The sequence below is a fragment of the Hippocampus zosterae genome, chromosome 5 (genome assembly GCF_025434085.1).
Source record: "Hippocampus zosterae strain Florida chromosome 5, ASM2543408v3, whole genome shotgun sequence".
NCBI classification, from domain to species: domain Eukaryota; kingdom Metazoa; phylum Chordata; class Actinopteri; order Syngnathiformes; family Syngnathidae; genus Hippocampus; species Hippocampus zosterae.
In genome coordinates this window covers 19462715-19482234 of record NC_067455.1, presented here as the reverse complement: position 1 = coordinate 19482234, position 19520 = coordinate 19462715, and the positions used below count along the sequence as shown (strand labels likewise).

Below are 19520 nucleotides of genomic sequence, written 5' to 3'. Positions count from 1 at the left end.
TTACATTTGGTAAAAATAGACTTTGAATTTTACGATGACTGATTGTTGTTAAATCAAATGTCATTCCAAACCCCCCACATCCACCTCATCCTCGTTACTTCCTCCTTTTTTGTTTGAGAAAAAAATGACTGTATAGCGCTGTGACGAATGACTGTGGTTTGTAGCCACATCCTGTTCCAGCATTATTTAAGGCGACGGCTAGCAACACATAATAATAGATGCCCGGGTCCAAGTCTCAGGTTCATACTTCACAAACAACCTAATATACGGCACAGCCATCTGATTAATCTCACCCCAGAGCACTTTTTTTTTCGGATTCGTAGGACTGTGGACAATGATCAGCAAGGGCCTGATTGACATGAGGATATTGGCTGTGGATGTTTTCACCAGCAGTAACAGAGAGGGCTTCAGGAGAAGCGCCGTCCTCTTCCTCATGTGTGTCTTCCTAAGCCTACTCCTCAGTGGCTTACTCGTCCCGTACCTCCTCTATACTCTGACTTGTGAGCCTTCAGTATCCGGGGGGATCGCCGCCCTCCATGGGGTCCTGTTGACATTTGCCCTCTTCCTGTCACAGAGAGTACGATGCTTCTTCACGCTATTTGTCATCTCCATTTTCACCAAGAAGAGTCGCAGTCTGCTGCTAACCGCTGGGACAAGTGTAGTTGTCCTTGGGAATATTCACAACACTTTGGAGAACCTCACAGACTTGGTCAGGAGCCTGATTTGTAACCTGATGGCCAAGAAAACAGCAGTCGTTGCTCCCTTCAGAAACTATGTGGAGATGTTGAAATGGTTGGCTGATATTTTGCTCGGGGTGACGGATCTCGGGGTGGTCAAGCTTGACTCCCAGCTCAAGATTTCACCTCAGGTGAACTTGGAGAATTTTCAGGAGAGACTCACCGAAGCCGAATTAAAGCTGAATCAAAGTGTCAAATATGCAATGACCTTTATAAACACAGTCTCCTCTGTGAAGGAATGCATTTATCCTATCGTCAGCGTCTTGGTGCTCATGATCTTTATAATACTGCACGTTAGAAATTACTGCAGTGACATGAAGTACAAAAACTCTTTCATCAGCGACAAATTCATTGATTTTGACAAGAAGCAGAAGGCGGAAGGAAAGCAACACGTGCTCCCTCTCACGTCGGAGGAGGAGAAGCTTTATCCGTCCATCCCTTCTCTTCGTCCCACCGCCCAGGAAGGAAAAGCTCTGTTCAAATTTGGCATTCCGGTCATCTACCATTTGGCCATCTGGGTCATACTTATAACTGTGGATGCCCTGTTGTACTATTTTGTTGCTATTATAACAACTAAGCTCTCAGAAATGGAACCATTCCACGTCCCTCTGCTGCTGAGCCTCAAAGTACGTCCTTTGATTTAATTACGAGTCCAACGTCACAATATATTTATTTAACACTATGGCAGATCACTTAAATGCATACTCACACACAGTAAGCCACTATTTCATTGAGATTTGTTGCAATTCTGATTCACTTGTTAACTAATATGATTGGTCAGTTACTTCCTCGCAGTGATGCATTTGAACACCCACTCAGTTCACCAAGTATGCCTACTTGCCTAACAATGATGCACCAACAACACCTGTGGGGAGTTTTCCAGACAGGCACGGCAATAGGAATATAATGTCATATCAATGTAGTTACCTATGAAGAGTATATAATTCACAAATGCATGGGAAATGTGAATAATATGCACATGTTATGCACAACAGTGTTTCTTGCATTTTTCAGGGGGTTGCAGCCATAATTGGTGTAAAGTTGGGTGAAGAGAATCACCAAAAGGACTTTTCTTATTCTGTGACGCTGTTTGAGAAGCAGTGCCTCCCCAAACCCAAACTGCTGCTCACAAACTCTGTCGGCCCACTGTCTGCCATCCTGCTGACCTTGCTTGTTATGACCCCAGTGGCAGCCAAGTTGGTCCAGATCAGGCTCATGGTGTGTGAGAAATTCTACTGCACCGCTGCAGAGGAGAGGATCAAGTATCTTCATACCAAAATTCTGAGGAAGAGATTAAAAAGGAGGCGAGAGAAAGAAAGCGGCGACAGTTTTAAATCACTCATCACTAAGGTATGAGTCACAAAATAATGCATAATTGGGACAGGAGGGGGGGGGGGGAATTTCTGAGGTTGGATTATAATCTTTTTCTTTTTTTGTCTTCACCAACCAGCCACATTTCTGGTGTCCATTGTTTTTCCCTGAAGACGTCAACGTTTTGTGAGGAAGTTTTTTCTCATACACATGAAGACTGACTGACATTGTATTCATGTATTTATTCATCCAACCTTCCATTATCTGAGCAGTATATCCTCAAGAGGGTCGGAGGCATGCTGGACCCAATCCCAGCTGTCTTCGAGCAATAGGCGGGATACACCCTGAACGGATTGCCAACCAATTGCAGGGCAACCGGTTCAGAGTCTCCAGTGCCTACTGCCCAAAGACAGCTGGGGAAGGCTCCAGCATGCAGAGGAGAAGCAGGTCAGAAAATGGATGGATATATTTATACACACACACACACACAAACACACTGCTCAAAAAAATAACGGGAACGCTTCTAGTTACATTGCGCTGTTTAAGTGCTCCCTTTATATTTTTTTTGAGGAGTTATATGATTTATTTATGATTTATCTTGGTCTCTTTTTTTAATCTACACTGTATACCACAAAAACCTGGACAGGGGTGTGTAGACCTTTTATATCCACTGTACATCTTCATATCATTCTGTAGCAAGATAAAGTGAAAAGTTATTTGGAATTACTTGCATTTCTGCATAAATTAGTCATACATATGTCACGGTTGATCTGTTTGGGACCAACAGTTGTCTCTGGAGGGGTCCTCCTACAGGGGCACACCTGTTGGTCATCATGTCATTAGTAGGTTTTCTGTTAAAAGGACTCGTGGGCAGACCACTCTGTGTTGGGTCATTGTTTGTGTTGCTGTCACTGCTTCTGTTGTTTAATGTTTATCATGTCATATTTATTGCTTATGAAATGGGTTTTGTTGTTACCTTGAATTCTTGTTGTTTTTAAGACTTTGCATGTTTTGGAATGGGTTTTCTCAGGGTTTGATTAATACATTGTTCCAAGTTCACCCTGCTCCTTTCTCTTGCTTGCTTTTTGGGGTCCTCCGACCACCATGACAACATGTTATGTAGGTATAGTGGTTAATAATGTGTCATCTACAACCATGCATTCCTAGTTTCAAGCACTTAATTGATTTCACTTTTTGCCTTTCAAGACTATAAACATCGCAACAGTTTATATAAACTGACAAGAGCATCAATTGATACGTTAGTGTGATCAGGGCAAATAAAACTGCTCTGTGTTTCTTGCATAAGCAGTTTTGTTGGGTTTAATGAGACAAAATAAAGGTGCCTTGTGTGTGCATGGATTGGGACCGTGTACTAACATTATCCAAGACAGATGTCCCTTGAATGGGCAGTGAACAGCATTACAGCACAACCCTCCTTCCACTTGCTTCTTTGTATGACTTTCATTTGAGCATTTGACTTTCATAGTACAAATTCTTCAACGTTTGATGATTTAATTTACTGGCTGTGTGTTGTAGAAAAAAAAAGTTCTCATTTGACTTATTGACTACATTCAATTGTAAACAGGACCTAAGTGGAGTACAATGTCCACAATGTCACTAAAACAAGAAAGCAAGTCATGTGTGGTGTTCCATGTCTTTTTAACAGTACTGATTGGGTAATTTTATTCAACATATAAACACATGACAAAGAGTGGAGCCTTGCCCAGCAGTCTTTGGGCAGCACGTGGGGTACAACATGAACTGCTTGCCAACCAATCGCAGGGCACACACAGACAAATAACCATTCACAATCACACCTCAGGACAATTTAGATGATTTAAATAAGCTACCGTGCATGTTTTGGGAATGTGGGAGGAAAACCCACACAGGCACAGGGAGAACATGCAAACTCCACAAAGAAGGAGGAAGGCTCGAGCCTGGAATTGAATCCCAGACCTTCACACTGTGAGGAGGACATGCAAACCAGTCGATCACCGTGCCGCCTCACGTTAAAACACTTGTAAATTTTTCATATCCAGACCACAGTAATGTATTCCAAAATAAAAGCACGCTATTCTTTACTCATGTGCGGATAATCTCATGTATGAGTGTTACATATATGCCTTGATTGTAGTTTACCTTGTACTTTTTTCCCCAACTCAACTGTACTATTCCTTCCTTCCTGTGTGGCACCATCATTTCAATGATAAACAGTAAGAGGAAGTGGTACAGCCAACGAAAGATTGGGCCTTGTGTGAGTCACACGTTGCCACTGACCCGTGAGGCAACCTGATAAGCTCACATTATGTCTCAACGGGCCCTGCGGCAGAAAACCACGTCAGCATGCCAGCCCGACAGCAAGCTCCCACATGATGCTTGCCGACAGCCGCAGACCTTTTTACCAAGGGAGGGAAGGACTTTGCTCCATTTAAGGGCAAGGATGGAGTGGATATGATAATGTGCCATCCTGCTGAATGTGCAAATGCAGAGTTATTGTGGGTCAACAAAAATGTAATTACCGGTACTGTCAGTCTATTGACTTTTTCTCCAGTCTATGAAAAGACTCTTTCACCAAACGCAAAGGTTGAGATGACAACAAGACAGTGTTCAATGGGTACGACAATAATATTGCAGCCTAAATCATGAATCAACACTGTTCTACTTCCACTTTTATTTTTTTCGCAATGCTATTTGGATTTTATAAAAATTTTTAAAAAAGTACATAGCACGAAATTGACCTTGATGTTGAATTGACCTCAATCCATCCACTCCTAAGGGGAAAGATTAATTAACCCTTTCAGAGGCCGCAGTTACTTCCGTGGACAGCCTATCATGTTATAAGGTTACGGGGTGCATGAAAGGGTTAAAATGACAACAGGTTACACAGAAGCATATATCAAATGTGTAAGTAAGCATGATGATTTCTGTTTGAGAGAGAGAGACGTTGCTCAGGTGCTGATGGTGGTGTGTGCACAAGGGCACGAACACAGCAGGAGACTCAAACTGGTTTTCTTTAGTGACTCACATTTTCACACAGAAATGACTTTTCCATCATATGGCTTTCTGATCACAGCTGTAGGTTGGCCCACCTGCAGGCAAAAGATAAAACAGACAGAAAGGTTATGTGTAATCGAAATGAACTCTGAGGACAGGTGGCATTGTGGTCCACCATACAGCTCTCTATTTGTCGAGTAGCACTTCTTAGCCTGTTTGGTATTTCACGTTACAAATGTTTGTTTTTCAATCACACTTTTTCATCATTTGTTCAAAACATTCACAGTCATAACTGTGTTGGCAAACTTTTGAGCGGTCCTGTCACTAGGCCTTAAATTAATATTTATGTAGACTAGATATTGCTGTAATAAATTAATACAAAATGTAAACATATTGATGTGTTTTTGTACTGGACTGTAGTAACGATGGCCATAACACACACACACATTTTTTTTATTGCTTTTCTACATTACACACACAGGTGAGCTGTAGCCTAGCCTAGCCTAGCCGACCAACAGGCTTGACTGGTCAACCAGTCAATTGCAGAGCATATTTGACAAACAACTATGAAACATTGTCTTTCATAAAAGTACAGACACTTTAAGAGGCTTACGTTTAACTACCATAATAATGATAAGAATATGCAAAATCCACAAAAGAAGGCCTGAGTCAAGATTCAAGTCCAGAAACTTTCTACTGTGTGGCGAAATCGCTATCCACTGTGCAGTGTGCGGCCTCAAATGATTATGTATTCATTGTTAATATCTTCAGAAGAAGGTCATTTTCATTTGGCAAAAGTGTGATTTGAGGCCAAATCATTTCCGGACGCACCATTTCTCCATTGCATAATCAACTTTACATAACTATTCATTTTAGTACATTGACTCCACTAAAATGGGTTTTTTTTTTGGACAATGTTTTCAATTAGGGTAAACCCAGTTGAAGTGAGTAGCCACTTAGTGTGAATGTCAAAATTTGGAGTCGAGTCATTTCATATGTAATAAGTCACAACATTAACTGCAACGTTTCTGGCTTTGTTGTTCAATGAGAAGTCGCTATGTTGACAATCTTTTGTAGCTTGTGGAACACAACAACAACTGTGATGCACGACAGTGTTTGTGCTTGTGCGTTATTTCAACAATACCATGCTAAAGCACGACTGTTCCACGTGAACAAGGATTGGGAGAATTAATAGGAGTCAAACAGTCCGGACTGGCAAATACCGCTTCTGTCTTCAGTGGTTTTCTTTTTTAGGGCATCTTTACTGACCTGGTCCCTCTGCTTGATTCGTTTATAAACATACTCAGAGAAGGGTTCTCTGTGGATGAATCTGCCCCAGCCAGGTGTGGTCTTCAGCCGTCCGTCCTCGAAGACGACTTTGCCCCTGGAAATGGTGATCACTGGCACTCCATGGCACTCCATGCCCTCAAAGATGTTGTAGTCCACAGCCTGGTGGTGCGTCTTGGCTGAAATCTTTCTGTCAAAACGCAAAGGTACAAGCAAAGGCCTGCTCAGAGCAGAAATCTATGTGCCACAACAGAGAATACAATTCTGTGACCGCTTTCACTCGTGATTCTTGTGTTCAAGCAAAAATTGCCCCCTTGGAGACGATGTTGGACAAGGAATGATTGACATCATGGTAATTTTATGCATGGATATAATTTTTTTCTCAGAGTTGTTACTGCAGTCCACAGATAAATGTAATATACAGGTAAATGAATTGCCGCTGTTCTTTTCCGTTAGGTCCTCGATTGGAATGTAAGTCGATAATGTAATGAATAAATCCTTCTGATTTAAAATGATGACTGAAGTAGGACTGTGTGATTATTCGACACTATTGATTAATTGAAGTTGAATGGTCAAGAATAAAAATGGTCATTTAACTTTTGTGTCCCTTATTTGTGTCCCTTTAGTTCATGTTCTCATTTTTGTCTGCCGTTTTGTAGAGAACTGATCCAAAGATTGCTTGTGTCAGCTTTTAACAATCCTTCGAAAATGTCCAAGGCAAACCTCAGTATAGTGAGCGATTGCCTGACTAGTGAACACTTTTTCTAGGTGATTCACATTTACGTAAACCTATTCTAATGCCTCATGGCCCGATGACGCTGCATAGACACATATCGATCTATCTACATAAACATACGGTCGAGGTCCCTCTTGGCCAATGGCAGAGCAGCTACAGTCAAAACTCGGTTTTCGAACATCTCGGTTCTCGACCAATTCGGTTTTCGACCAAAAATTTCGTTTTTTTTTATGCCTCTAATGACGAACAAATTTCAGTTCTCGAACAAACTGAGCGCACTTGAATGCACCATTTGACTCCTCTCACCTTCCTACCCGAGGAAGTGACGCTTCCGTGTGTTGCTTTCCATTGTGAGCAGACGTGTTCAGTAAACATTTTTATTTTAAAAAGAGCGTGGTTTCGGTTTTCGAACCATTTCGGTTTTCGAACAGCCTTCTGGAACGGATTATGGATGAAAATAAGTATGTTGCGTTATGCCCACACTGTGTTTTTACCTCTCGTATCTTGAAATGTATTTCATAACTAGAGGAAACATTTTACTGTTGAGGAGTTTAATACCTTGAAAATTCGTAAGAGACGTTCGTAAGGACTGTCTGTATGATTTGCACAACTGTCATTGTTCAAGTATCTCATTATTACCTTACATTGCTCAATGACCCTGTACTTCTGTGTTTATGCCTTAAATGTATATTTTGTTTCAGTAGCTTGTTTGTTGTGGCTCAAACTACCGGAGACAAATTCCTGGAGTGTTTGTAACAGTCTTGGCTCATAAAGATGATTCTGATTCATGCCCTAATCACTTCATCTGGACGACAACAAGACAGGGTTGGACCACAGGACAATGCCTGGCAAGATCCTGGACAGGCGCCGTTATGTACACAACTGTTCTCACCATTTAAAAGCTCTTGGGTTAAAAGGTGTCATATAAATCCAACTCGGCAGCAATATAGAATTGCGTACTGTAATAGGACAAAAAGAAAGATCAACTGACTCCAGTACAAATGCATTTATTATTATTATTATTATTATTATTATTATTATTATTATTATTATTATTATTGTTGTTGTGCATCTGGGCTTCCATATTCCTTAGCATTTTGAAAAAAGAACAAAAAGAAAAACAAAATAAAAATGTTGCAAAGACTGAGACAAATAAGTTGCATTCTCATCATCCAAGGAGCCTATTTGTGTGACATGAGGCCAGTGACTGTGCTTCCTCTGTGTTACGCAACTGTTTGTAGCCTCTGGCGCCGGATGTTATGGAGTGACACTTGCACGGAGAGTTATAAATTCCACAGTTTTCCAGATGAATTCACGGCAGCAGCAATTAATCACGAGGCATTCTTGCCCATCAAAAAAAGCAAATGCTATATCTCTTGAAACAAGAAGGCTGATTGGATCGAAGAACAAATTAGTCCACGGTAACAACGGAGCAAATCTCAGATGCAAGCATATCAATTTACAGTAAGATACAGTACGTTGGGTCACGATGAGTTCTTCTCATCAGTTGATAACGCTTTCCCTCAGGGGGCTCAGCCCAGATTCTCTTCTAAGCAGAACAGCACAGTCTCGTTTTGGATTACATAAATGCGCGTGTGTGTGTGTGTGTGTGTGTGTGTGTGTGTGTGTGTGTGTGTGTGTGTGTGTGTGTGTGTGTGTGTGTGTGTGTGTGTGTGCGTGTGTGTGTGTGTGTGCTCCCAACCAGCTCCATATGAAGAGACCTCTTGTGTTCGGCTTTACATTTGTTAAGGGGGAGAAAGGCGGAAACAATTCCAAAATCAGATTCAATTTGTCCTTTGCAGGTTAATGCAAAGCCCCTTATGACAAATAAAATCGATGGTACCCAGTTTCCCGTCACCGGGGCCCCCCTCTGGAGCCAGGCCTGGAGGTGGGGCTCGTTGGCGAGCGCCTGGTGGCTGGGCCTACACCCATGGGGCCCGGCCGGGCTCAGCCCGAAGAGGCAACGTGGGTCCCCCTTCTCATGGTCTCACCACCCGTGGGAGGGGTCAAAGGGGTCGGGTGCAATGCGAGCTGGGCGGCAGCCAAAGGCGGGGACCCTGGCGGTCCGATCCTCGGCTGCAGAAGCTAGCTCTTGGGACATGGACTGTCACCTCTCTGGCAGGGAAGGAGCCCGAACTGGTGTGTGAGGCAGAGAAGTTCCGACTGGATATAGTCGGACTTGCCTCCACACACAGCCTAGGTTCTGGTACCAGTCCTCTCGAGAGGGGTTGGACTCTCTTTCACTCTGGAGTTGCTCACGGTGAGAGGCGCAGAGCAGGTGTGGGCATACTTATTGTCCCCCGGCTCAGTGCCTGTACATTGGGGTTCACACCGGTGGACGAGAGGGTTGCATCCCTCCGCCTGCGGGTGGGGGGACGGGTCCTGACTGTTGTTTGTGCATATGCACCAAACAGCAGCTCAGCATACCCAACCTTTTTGGAGTCCTTGGAGTGTGTGCTGGAGAGTACTCCTGCTGGGGACTCCCTTGTTCTACTGGGGGACTTCAATGCTCACGTGGGCAATGACAGTGAGACCTGGAGGGGCGTGATTGGGAGGAACGGCCCCCCCGATCAGAACTCGAGTGGTGTTTTGTTATTGGACTTCTGTGCTCGTCACGGATTGTCCATAACGAACACCTTGTTCAAACATAAGGGTGTCCACGTGTGCACTTGGCACCAGGACACCCTAGGCCGTAGTTCGATGATCGACCTTGTGGTCGTGTCATCGGATTTGCGGCCGCATGTTCTGGACACTCGGGTGAAGAGAGGGGCGGAGCTGTCAACTGATCACCACCTGGGTTTGTTGGGAGCGTCTGGCGGAATCCCCTGTCAGAAGGAGTTTCAACTCCCACCTCCGACAGAGCTTTTCCCATGTTCCGGGGGAGACGGGGGACATTGAGTCCGAGTGGACCATGTTCCGTGCCTCTATTGTTGAGGCGGCCAATCTGAGTTGTGGCCGTAAGGTGGTTGGTGCCTGTCGTGGCGGCAACCCTAGTACTCGCTGGTGGACACCAGCAGTAAGGGATGCCGTCAAGCTGAAGAAGGAGTCTTATCGAGCCTTTATGGCCTGTGGGACCCCAGAGGCAGCTGACGGCTACCGACTGGGCAAGCGGAACGCAGCTTCGGTGGTCGCCGAGGCAAAAACCCGAGCATGGGAAGAGTTCGGTGAGGCCATGGAAGCCGACTTCCGGACGGCTTTGAGGAAATTCTGGTCCACCATCCGACGTCTCAGGAGGGGGAAGCAGTGCACCACGAACACTGTGTACAGTGGGGATAGGGCGCTGCTGACTTCGACTCGGGACGTTGTGAACCGGTGGGCAGAGTACTTCGAAGACCTCCTCAACTCCACCAACACGCCTTCCTTGGAGGAAGCAGAGCCTGGGGACTCTGAGGTGGGCTCTCCTATCTCTGTGGTTGAAGTCACCGATGTGGTTAAAAAGCTCCTCGGTGGCAAGGCCCCAGGGGTGGATGAGATCCGCCCAGAGTTCCTCAAGGTTCTGGATGTTGTGGGGCTGTCCTGGTTGACACGCCTCTGCAACATCGCGTGGTCAACGGGGAGAGTGCCTCTGGATTGGCAGACCGGGGTGGTAGTCCCTCTTTTTAAAAAGGGGGACCGGAGGGTGTGTTCCAACTACAGAGGGATCACACTCCTCAGCCTCCCTGGTAAGGTCTATTCAGGGGTGCTGGAGAGGAGGGTCCGTCAGGAAGTCGAGCCTCAGATTGAGGAGGAGCAGTGTGGTTTTCGTCCCGGCCGTGGAACAGTGGACCAGCTCTACACCCTTAGCAGGGTTCTCGAGGGTATGTGGGAATTCGCCCAACCAGTCTACATGTGTTTTGTGGACTTGGAGAAGGCGTTTGACCGTGTCCCTCGGGGAGTTCTGTGGGGGGTGCTTCGTGGGTATGGAGTACCGAACCCCCTGATACGGGCTGTTCGGTCACTATACCACCGATGTCAGAGTTTGGTCCGCATTGCCGGCAGTAAGTCGGAATCGTTTCCAGTGAGGGTAGGACTCCGCCAAGGCTGCCCTTTGTCCTGACGTCATATCCGTTGAATTTTAATGTAAATTCAGCACATTGGATCATAACAAGATACATGGTATTGTTTGTGTTCTTGTTTTTTTTTTTTTTGGAGCTGTCCTTCATAGAAAAATGGGATGTGATCTCTCATGTGAGCAATTAATCAGTGGAATGCTGAATGGCCCGACTGGCCCCTCACCTTGACGACTTGGGATCCCAAATAACCACATCAGCATCTGAGTTCTTGGCGATGCGGCCTTTTTGCGGGTAGAAATTGAAGATTTTTGCTGCGTTGCTGCTGGTAACAGCTACGAATCGATTCTCATCCATTTTGCCGCTGTGCTGGGAAGTTAGAAAAGCACAAATAAGCCAGTTGGAGTGAGAGCACTGTACACAATTAACAGACAGAAGCCAATGTGGTGCAATGTGTGATTTGAAAGCACTGAAATCTGCACTTAGTCTTAGAAAAAGAACGGTCAGCTCGATTAATTGACATGTCAGTCACAAATGCTAAATTGCAACGACAAATAAATAATAAAACAGCTAAATTCCAAGTGACATATGTAATTGAATAAAAGAAATCCATCGTTGTGGGACACCACAATGAATCTCTTAAACGGAAATCTGATGTAAACACAGTATTAAATTTGTCCCAGCTCTTTAGAACATGTTGCAGGCATCCAATTCAATATGAATATTTGCAAAAGACAATCAAGACAGTTTGGAGTTGACTCGATATCTTGCCTTTGTCATGAATCTAGACTGAAAAGCATTTCCTAATCATGACTGCATGTTCTCTTTTATGTACATTCTACACAATGTCCCAACTTCATTGGAATTTGGATTTGTCTTAAATCCGGTTTACTTTGGCCGGAGAAACGTTCAGCAATTCAAATCATGAGTACCGTAGTTTTCGTGAGATCCGGTCATAGACTTAAAAATAATGTAAATGCTCCATCCATTTACAGTTGTCAACTCTTCACACATCTCCTCTGATGATTGGTAAAACTGTGATTGGTAAAACTGTAATTAATATTGCGTCAAAACTGTGCATCCAAAATTGTCTTGATGGTGAAGGACAAATACTTTGATTCATGACGGAGTGTAGCTTCACAATCTTTAGTGATATGGAAAAGGTTAAACAATAAAATATGCTCCTTATCCTATATACACTGTCTGAAGAATATAAGCAAGTGAGTGTAAGTATGGGCATGTGATGTGGACATACCACTCCCTTCTCCCAAATGACGGACATCCTATCTTCCACACCATTCACCCCGTTAGGGATCTTGGTGAAGTCGTCTTTCCCGAGCGCCTTCTGACAAACTGAGAAGGTGCAGTTGTCGGTCCCCGTCACACTGAGGTCATCACTAACGACGCATTTAGGGGATGAATACACAAAAGAATGACAGAATAGTTGTGTTAGAATAATACGAAAAAGAATCCAAAGATGCAGATCTCAATTGGAAATTCAAGAATGAATGTCTGCCTTGTCATGCTAGTCGTACTATATACTGTTCATCGTTCCAATCATTGTAAATTTCCCCAGTGGGACAAATAAAGGATATCTAATCTTATTGCATTGATTTTCCCTTTATGATGTTTCAGTGATGTTGTTCCAACCACATACACACGTAACTGTGTTCCAACCTTGAGATGTGCAACATCCCATACTCAGTGATTCTGTGGTTTGGCCAACACATAGCTTTGACGATGGGGCCAACAGGTGGCTCTGTAGGGCTCCTCCTAGAGCGGCACACCTGTTGGTCATCCTGTCATGAGTAGGTTCTCTGTTAATAGGACTCCCGGCCCGACCACTCGGTGTCGGGTCATTGTTTGTGTTGCTGTGACTGCTTGGTGTGCTTGGTGGTTGGTTCGTGTTTGTGCGTTACTGCCCTTGATTTTTTATTTTTGTTTGTAGTTTTGTCATGTTTTGCTTATGCCATGGGTTTTTATTTGTGACTTTGTATTCTTGTTGTTTTCAGAATTTTGTTTGTTCTGGATTTTCTTCGTATTTTGTTGATACAGTTTCTCAAGTTCACCCTGCTCCTCCCGCCAGCCTGCTTTTTGGGTTGCCCCCCCCCCCCCATGATAGATAGCATTATCCATTAATCAAACAATATTTTGATGTTACTTGTCCTCGTTAGCTTTGCAGGTGAGTTAACAGTGGGTGACGGGTGGCGAACCACTTTGATTGTTCGCCACCCGCAACCATTTATGCTCACACTGTCACCTGAGGGAAAACTAAGCCTTCAATTAACCAGACAGGTATATTTGTAGAATGTGTCAGGAGGTAGGCAGAGGAAACCCGGGTAAGCAACCTACTTGGCCAGCAGGTCCATGAGGTGCCCAGGAGTGCTGGGGTCAGGTCTTAGGGGAGGACCCATGACGAAGGAAGCCGCATGGGCCCAATCCTTGTGCCAGTAGTGAGTCCCGTCAGTTCCCAGGCCTGCTGCAATGGGCTCCCCAAACACCACCCGCCCTAGTAGGTGAAAACTTCACGTCAGCTTCAATAAACGATTTCAACGTCATTTACTATACAAGAGTGTGACTGTTTTATAAGCTTTCCTCGTGCCATGTCAACCATCACAGGGAAGCATTCAATATTTTGAAAACATCAGTGGAAGGGAATTGTAGCTTTTCCTCACTTATAAATTGAGCATCCCTCTCCTACCATTTTTGCGGGCTTTGGACACCACGTTGGCTGCAGATTTGCTCATCACATGGACCACATACAGAGGGCAGTTGACAGCACTGGCAATAGTGATGGCTCTTTGGGTGGCCTCGGCCTCTACTTCCTCCGGCCGACACAGTTCATGACCCTCAGGCCCTGTGATGCCCATGGACAGCATCTTCTTAGCTCCCTGACATGTCCCGATGAAGTGAAAAACAACAAAGTAGGTTGATGGTGGCAATTGGAGAAAAAATGCTCAGTGTGCCACAATATCTACACTATAATTCCACTGATTCCACAAAAATTGTATGCAAAATTGTGAAATAGTTATAAATAATCTGTGACTTTACACATCGTGCTTCAAGCATTAAGAACATGAACTTTAATAAAACCTCAAAACAGGAAAGTGCCACGTTGCAGGCTGTTCAATTTTTTTAAAGATCTGCTGCTCCCTACTGGTGTTTGTTACCATAGCATCTGTATCAATGAGAAACCAAGTCATCGCCACTTTCTTAAATAAAATGTCATATTTTAACAAAAAAAGTGTTTGCCGTAAACGACCACGTCTGTTACAATCAGCTACATAGTTAAACACATCATTCAATTCTACCCCTTAAATACAATTATTCATCAGTATATTGATGTATAATCAGTACAGTTCTTTCAGTTTTTGTGTTTTTTGAAAAAAATGACTTAGGCCATTATTTTAGGAAGGCAACATTATTTTACACTTGTTTTTATACGGCACTATGAGATATTTGATCTGATCTCTGCTTATTGCAGGTGTGTGTGTGTGTCAAGTTATGGTAAAATTTGACACTACCAACCTCAGCAATCAGGTCTCCGTTCTCAGCATGCACTTGAGCGATTGCACCAATGGTCTTGCATTGGGCAAAGGCCGCATAGAGATCATTATCCTGCAGCATGTACACATCTTTATACGCCATAAACATTTTAAAGGAATTGACTCCTCTTTTTTTGGCAATAATCTCCATTTCCTTCTTGACCTGGAAAGGAGAAAAAAAGTATTAACTTCATTGTTATAGTTCTGAAGAGCAGCTGTGGTGTTTGCAGTTTCTTCTAGTTATTTTGTGTTGTTTTTCTTTTTTGAGATTTTTTTTCCGGATTCTCCAGCTTCTTCCCACATTCCAAAAATGAAGAATCTTCGGTTAACTGAGCACACTAAAGTGAACATAGATGTGAATCTGAATTTGAATGGCCTGCATTTGGCCGCCGACCATTGCAGAGTGTCCATGCTTCTTGACCAAAGACAGCTGAGATAGGCTTTCCTAATGGGAACAAAGGATGTAGAAAATGGATGGATGAGGATAATGAACTGATGGCTGCTACTATTATGGGGGCAATGGATTTCAGGAAGGACATTTTGGCGGACCATGATGGTTTTCTGCCTTTTTACTATGTCAAAATGACCTCAAGCTATTGACATTGAAATAGATATTGAACAAAACATCTGCAGAGACTTGACCACTCAAGACATTGCTCTCTATACATAGACAACACATATGTGCTCAACGTAGAAATTGGTGCATCTTGATTTTTGTGCTGGTACAAACCTCAATTAGCATGTTTGAGAATTTGCCAGACCATGCATTCCTTTTACAAGCCTCGGTGGATCTCACAATGTGGTGGCTGAAAGTTGGCTAAACTTTATGGTTGCAGGAATCGGGTCTAAGTTGTGGCACAGGTGCTCATGGAGTAATTTTGGTGAATTTGATCAGGGTACTGGTTAATAGACTCTGAGCACCTCAGATATCTGTGGTGGATGTCATTTTTAATTCATAAATGGGACAACGGCATGCATCAAACCCTCTGAATCACTGCAGAAAGCAACTGAACATATTTTTAAATTATTATTATTATCATTATTATTATTACATTTTTAAACTCACTATTAAAGTCATGGGTGGGGGGGCACTCGGGCACAAACAATTGGATTGTATGGTAGTCTCCAAGTGCCAATTTCACAGCCGTGTTCTGTGGCTACCCTGGCAAGCTTTACATCATGCACAAGTGGAGGTCTGCTTGCAGTTCCCTATGAACGTAAATTGGGCGTGTCAATCTCTGCTTGGACTAGCGAGAGAGTTTCTGCTTCCTCCATTTTAAGAACTGCGCCTCTGGTGCGTTTAATTTAAAGGGAATGAGAGGATCTGCTTTGATTGGCCGCTAAGCTAGTCAGCTGTTTCTGCCCACAGCGACCCAAACCACCCATTTCTAACTGTGCGTGTCTGTAAAAATACCAAAATGAAGGAAACTCCAACCATGTGCAATAGTTAATTACAACAACAAAACTGGCTCTGCCACAGGACTCCAGACCTTTGAGACAGCTTCCCTCTCTCTTTATGAATTTGTCTGAGATAAATTGACTGTGAGGCTAATGGAAATAGACAGACAAAATGATAACATTGAATTATTATTATTATTAGTAGTAGTAGTAGTACTATTGCTATTATTATCATCACTGTTATTTGTTGCAGTAGCAGTAGTAGTATATATGGGTGAGCAAAGGCAACCCATTCACCTGGTCACTCCACCACGTGACAGCGACATGCAGTGAGTAGTCACAGCACACTTTGCTGTCCGCCATCTTGCGCCAAGAGTCGTAGGCCTCCAGAAGAGACTTGCCTTTTTGGGGGATGACAAAGTCCACGACCATTGTTGTCCCTCCTGCTAAGGCAGCCTGGTGAGATATAGTTACAGATTAACTGCTGAAAGGTTTTGCCACTTCAGTGCTAAGTCAACTGCCAGAAGGTTGCATGAAGGTGATGCAAGGACACTTGCTTCTGACATCCACCGATGCCTCAAAGTGTTACAATATCAGTGGACTTAACACTGGCATTCAGTTTTGTAAAAATACATGTCCAAGTAACGGCATCAGTCGACGTCAGTGGTTCTTCAGCTGGGATCGACCGATCCCTAGGGGTTCAGTGAATCAGTCTCAGGGGTTTGACAGAGCCTCTGCCATGGAGGTGAAGACACACCCAACTCACCATGTCAATTAGTTATGACACGCCCGTCTCGCAATCACTGGCTAGTTCATTTTGTGCAAAATTAAAAAATGTATACTTCATACTTATACTAATTGTGTTTACTTTTTTCTATTTTTAATAAAATGCATTTTTTATGACTTGAATTTGTAAAAATAAATAAATATATATATATTTTTTTCACTAATGAAGGGTTCAGTGAATGTGCATATTAACTGGTTAGGTTCGGTACCTCTAACAAGGTTAAGAACCACTGGTCTAGGTACACTTACCTCCAATCAGATGGTTAGGTAAGTAGTCAGCATTTTTTTTTATACAGCACCTTTCACAGAGGATTCACTAACGTGCTTTGCATGGTTATAGAATACAACACAGAATGTCATCATTTTACATTTTACAGTTACATCCAACAACGACAAGAAAACCTCAAAAATGACAACAAGACAACAAAAAAGACAACAAGCTAATGTTAATGAAATGCCAGGCTAAAAGATGTGTCTTTTTGAAATTGTTCATTCTAAGAATTTATAACCTTTCGTTTTAAATTTTGTGTGAGGGACATATAATACCCAGTCAGAAGACCGCCGTAATCTAAAAGGACAATACAATGGCACCAAATCCACCAAGAAGAACCTGAGCAGGGTTCAACTGTAATGGTGGCCTGTTTACCCGTGGACAGTATTCTGCTGTGTTGGGCCATTACCTATGTTCAGATGCTGGCCCAACCGTGCCAGGACATTTTTCATTGCAGACAAAGGTACTTTGTATTTTTTTCACAGACACATGTCACTTTACAGCAGTGTGTCATTCCGAACTGTCTCATCGAAGCATAGCTAAGAGTGAGTGATATTTTTTAACATTTGTTTTTGTATTTGTTTCTATGCCGGTCAATCAAAACATCAAAACACGAAAGCTGTCAGTGGCACTAAAAGGTTTGAGGACCGCTGCCTTTATAGAAGTAAAAAAAAACATTTATTATTAATGTATTAGACAGTATCATTCATTTATACGCGCCCAGCACCACTTCTAACAGGGCCACCACATTATATATGGTGGCCTAATAGGGTCACCCCTCAAAAAAGGCTTAATGTTGGACCCCTGTTGAGCACACTGTAAGAGACAGTGAAAAAGAATTAATAGTGAAAAAATATCCTAATAAAAAACATGGAGCAAGTGCAAGAATAATAGAACAGGAGTGACCGACGAGATGCATGCCACAGCCTAATAGCACGATTCTGACCGAGCTATAATGACACGTTCTGATCTTTGTTGAGACACGTAAAGTGAGAATTACAAAGTCCCCGACACAACACTGAATCCTGCATTTTTGTAACTACTCGCTTGACCCATGATTCATGGGTGAGCTGGACAGGTGACCTTACCAGTTTTCCACTCTGCTGCACTGACAGAAATCATTATTGATTCTCAAAAGAATAATAATGACATGAATGTACTATGCAATCAGATTGGAAAGTGTGTGTGTGTGCGTGTGCGTGTGTGTGTGTGTGTGTGTGTGTGTGTGTGTGTGTGTGTGTGTTTTACCTGAGTTCCACTATGGAAGTCATCCACAGTCTTGGTGCCCATGAACGCCAGCTCCAAGTGTGTGTGTGCATCAATTCCACCCGGCATGACCAGTTTATCATGAGCATCAATAATTCTTACTCCCTCTGGAACCTGAAGATTCAGTCCAACTTCCACTATTTTCCCATTTTCAATGTAGACGTCACTGACCACAGAGAAGTCTTCATTCACAACTTTCCCTCCTTTTATCAGTATCCCACGGGGCTCAGCCATCCTGCTGTGAAACTGATGAATGTCTATGAGAATGCAGAGAGAGGGTTTGCACAGTGGAAAGTCAGAATGGCTTTTAATAAGTAAACTGCTAATCTCTGTTCCAAAGTTCACGGAACATCAGCAAATATGCTTGTCCTAAGACCTCGTGGCCATGAATCCAACAAACTATTTCTCTAACAGTTGTAGGCTACACACATCGCTTGCGTTGACTTTTAACAGTCAATGACCACATTCAACAGGCCTCAAGTACATGTTATACATAACTCAGCCACCGGAGGGAGATAAAACACCGTTCCAAAATTTTGGCATCGTTTCGACGTTTATGTAACACACAAATGTGACGTTTTCATTATTTTTGGAAGAGAAAATTGCCTGATTTGCAGTTAAACATGGACAAAACTTTGGGTATTATTCGGTTCTGCTAAAAAAGAGATTGTATGACATAACAATGCAATCTCTGTAATTAATATGACAGGCAACTGTGGACAGTTGTGCTGCGCGTGCAAAAACATCCGTGCAAACAACATTCTCTGTTTATTTTAGAACTAATAAACTATGCCATACAGTACAAAATACATCATGTGCACCCCCACCCCAAAAAACAAACACGCCACACTTATACGTGTACCTTACTCAACTATTGCTATAGCAGAAGTTGGTCGTAGTTTTCTTATTTCTTGCTGGGAGTCAACGGTTTTAATACAGTACTGTATTTTTCATGTCAGAAATTCAAAATAAAAGTCCAACCTTCAAAATAAAAAAAAACTAAATTATTGCAAGAAAGCAGAAGTTAGCCTACTTGTTTTCTCGATTGTTTTATGTTTACGGCCAAGGTGTGTGTTTCATCTAAATATTTTGCTACTGCCACTACTGCTGCTGTTGTTGTGTGTGGTTGAGTTTTGTATTTATTTTATTTTATTTTACTCTGTTTTATTTAACTTTTTTTTCGAAACGCATGAAGGAGTG

The 19520-nt window shown here is 43.0% G+C and overlaps 2 protein-coding genes across 4 annotated transcripts; one reads left to right on the top strand and one right to left on the bottom strand.

Annotated features, from left to right (window-relative positions):
• Window positions 1-303: 303 nt before the first annotated feature.
• Window positions 304-2093, top strand: LOC127601223 (dendritic cell-specific transmembrane protein). The gene is made up of 2 exons (XM_052066286.1): window positions 304-1363; window positions 1752-2093. The coding sequence occupies exons 1-2, from the start codon at window positions 335-337 to the stop codon at window positions 2091-2093; spliced, it is 1371 nt and encodes a 456-aa protein (XP_051922246.1). The 5' UTR covers window positions 304-334.
• Window positions 2094-4743: 2650 nt separating this feature from the next.
• On the bottom strand, window positions 4744-19283 carry dpys (dihydropyrimidinase). 3 transcript variants are annotated; one of them, XM_052064760.1, is made up of 10 exons: window positions 19193-19283; window positions 18303-18577; window positions 16295-16453; window positions 14583-14762; window positions 13756-13945; window positions 13407-13563; window positions 12310-12451; window positions 11281-11423; window positions 6312-6519; window positions 4744-5137 (listed from the first exon to the last, which is right to left on the bottom strand). In XM_052064760.1, exons 2-10 carry the CDS (start codon window positions 18552-18554, stop codon window positions 5078-5080), a joined length of 1491 nt encoding a protein of 496 aa, XP_051920720.1. In that variant the 5' UTR covers window positions 18555-18577; window positions 19193-19283; the 3' UTR covers window positions 4744-5077. The 3 variants fall into 3 exon arrangements, with proteins under 3 accessions (XP_051920720.1, XP_051920721.1, XP_051920722.1); XM_052064761.1 differs by having other exon boundaries at window positions 19183-19261; XM_052064762.1 differs by having other exon boundaries at window positions 19188-19261.
• Window positions 19284-19520: the final 237 nt, after the last annotated feature.

Coding starts and splice junctions, on each gene's coding strand:
- LOC127601223 (XM_052066286.1), top strand. CDS start 335: ATGATCAGCAAGGGCCTGATTGACATGAGGATATTGGCTGTGGATGTT. Junction 1,364..1,751: donor CTCTGCTGCTGAGCCTCAAA/GTACGTCCTTTG, acceptor TGCATTTTTCAG/GGGGTTGCAGCCATAATTGG.
- dpys (XM_052064760.1), bottom strand. CDS start 18,554: ATGGCTGAGCCCCGTGGGATACTGATAAAAGGAGGGAAAGTTGTGAAT. Junction 14,763..16,294: donor TCACGTGGTGGAGTGACCAG/GTGAATGGGTTG, acceptor TCTCCTTTCCAG/GTCAAGAAGGAAATGGAGAT. Junction 6,520..11,280: donor TGGGATCCCAAGTCGTCAAG/GTGAGGGGCCAG, acceptor GCGTTTTGACAG/AAAGATTTCAGCCAAGACGC.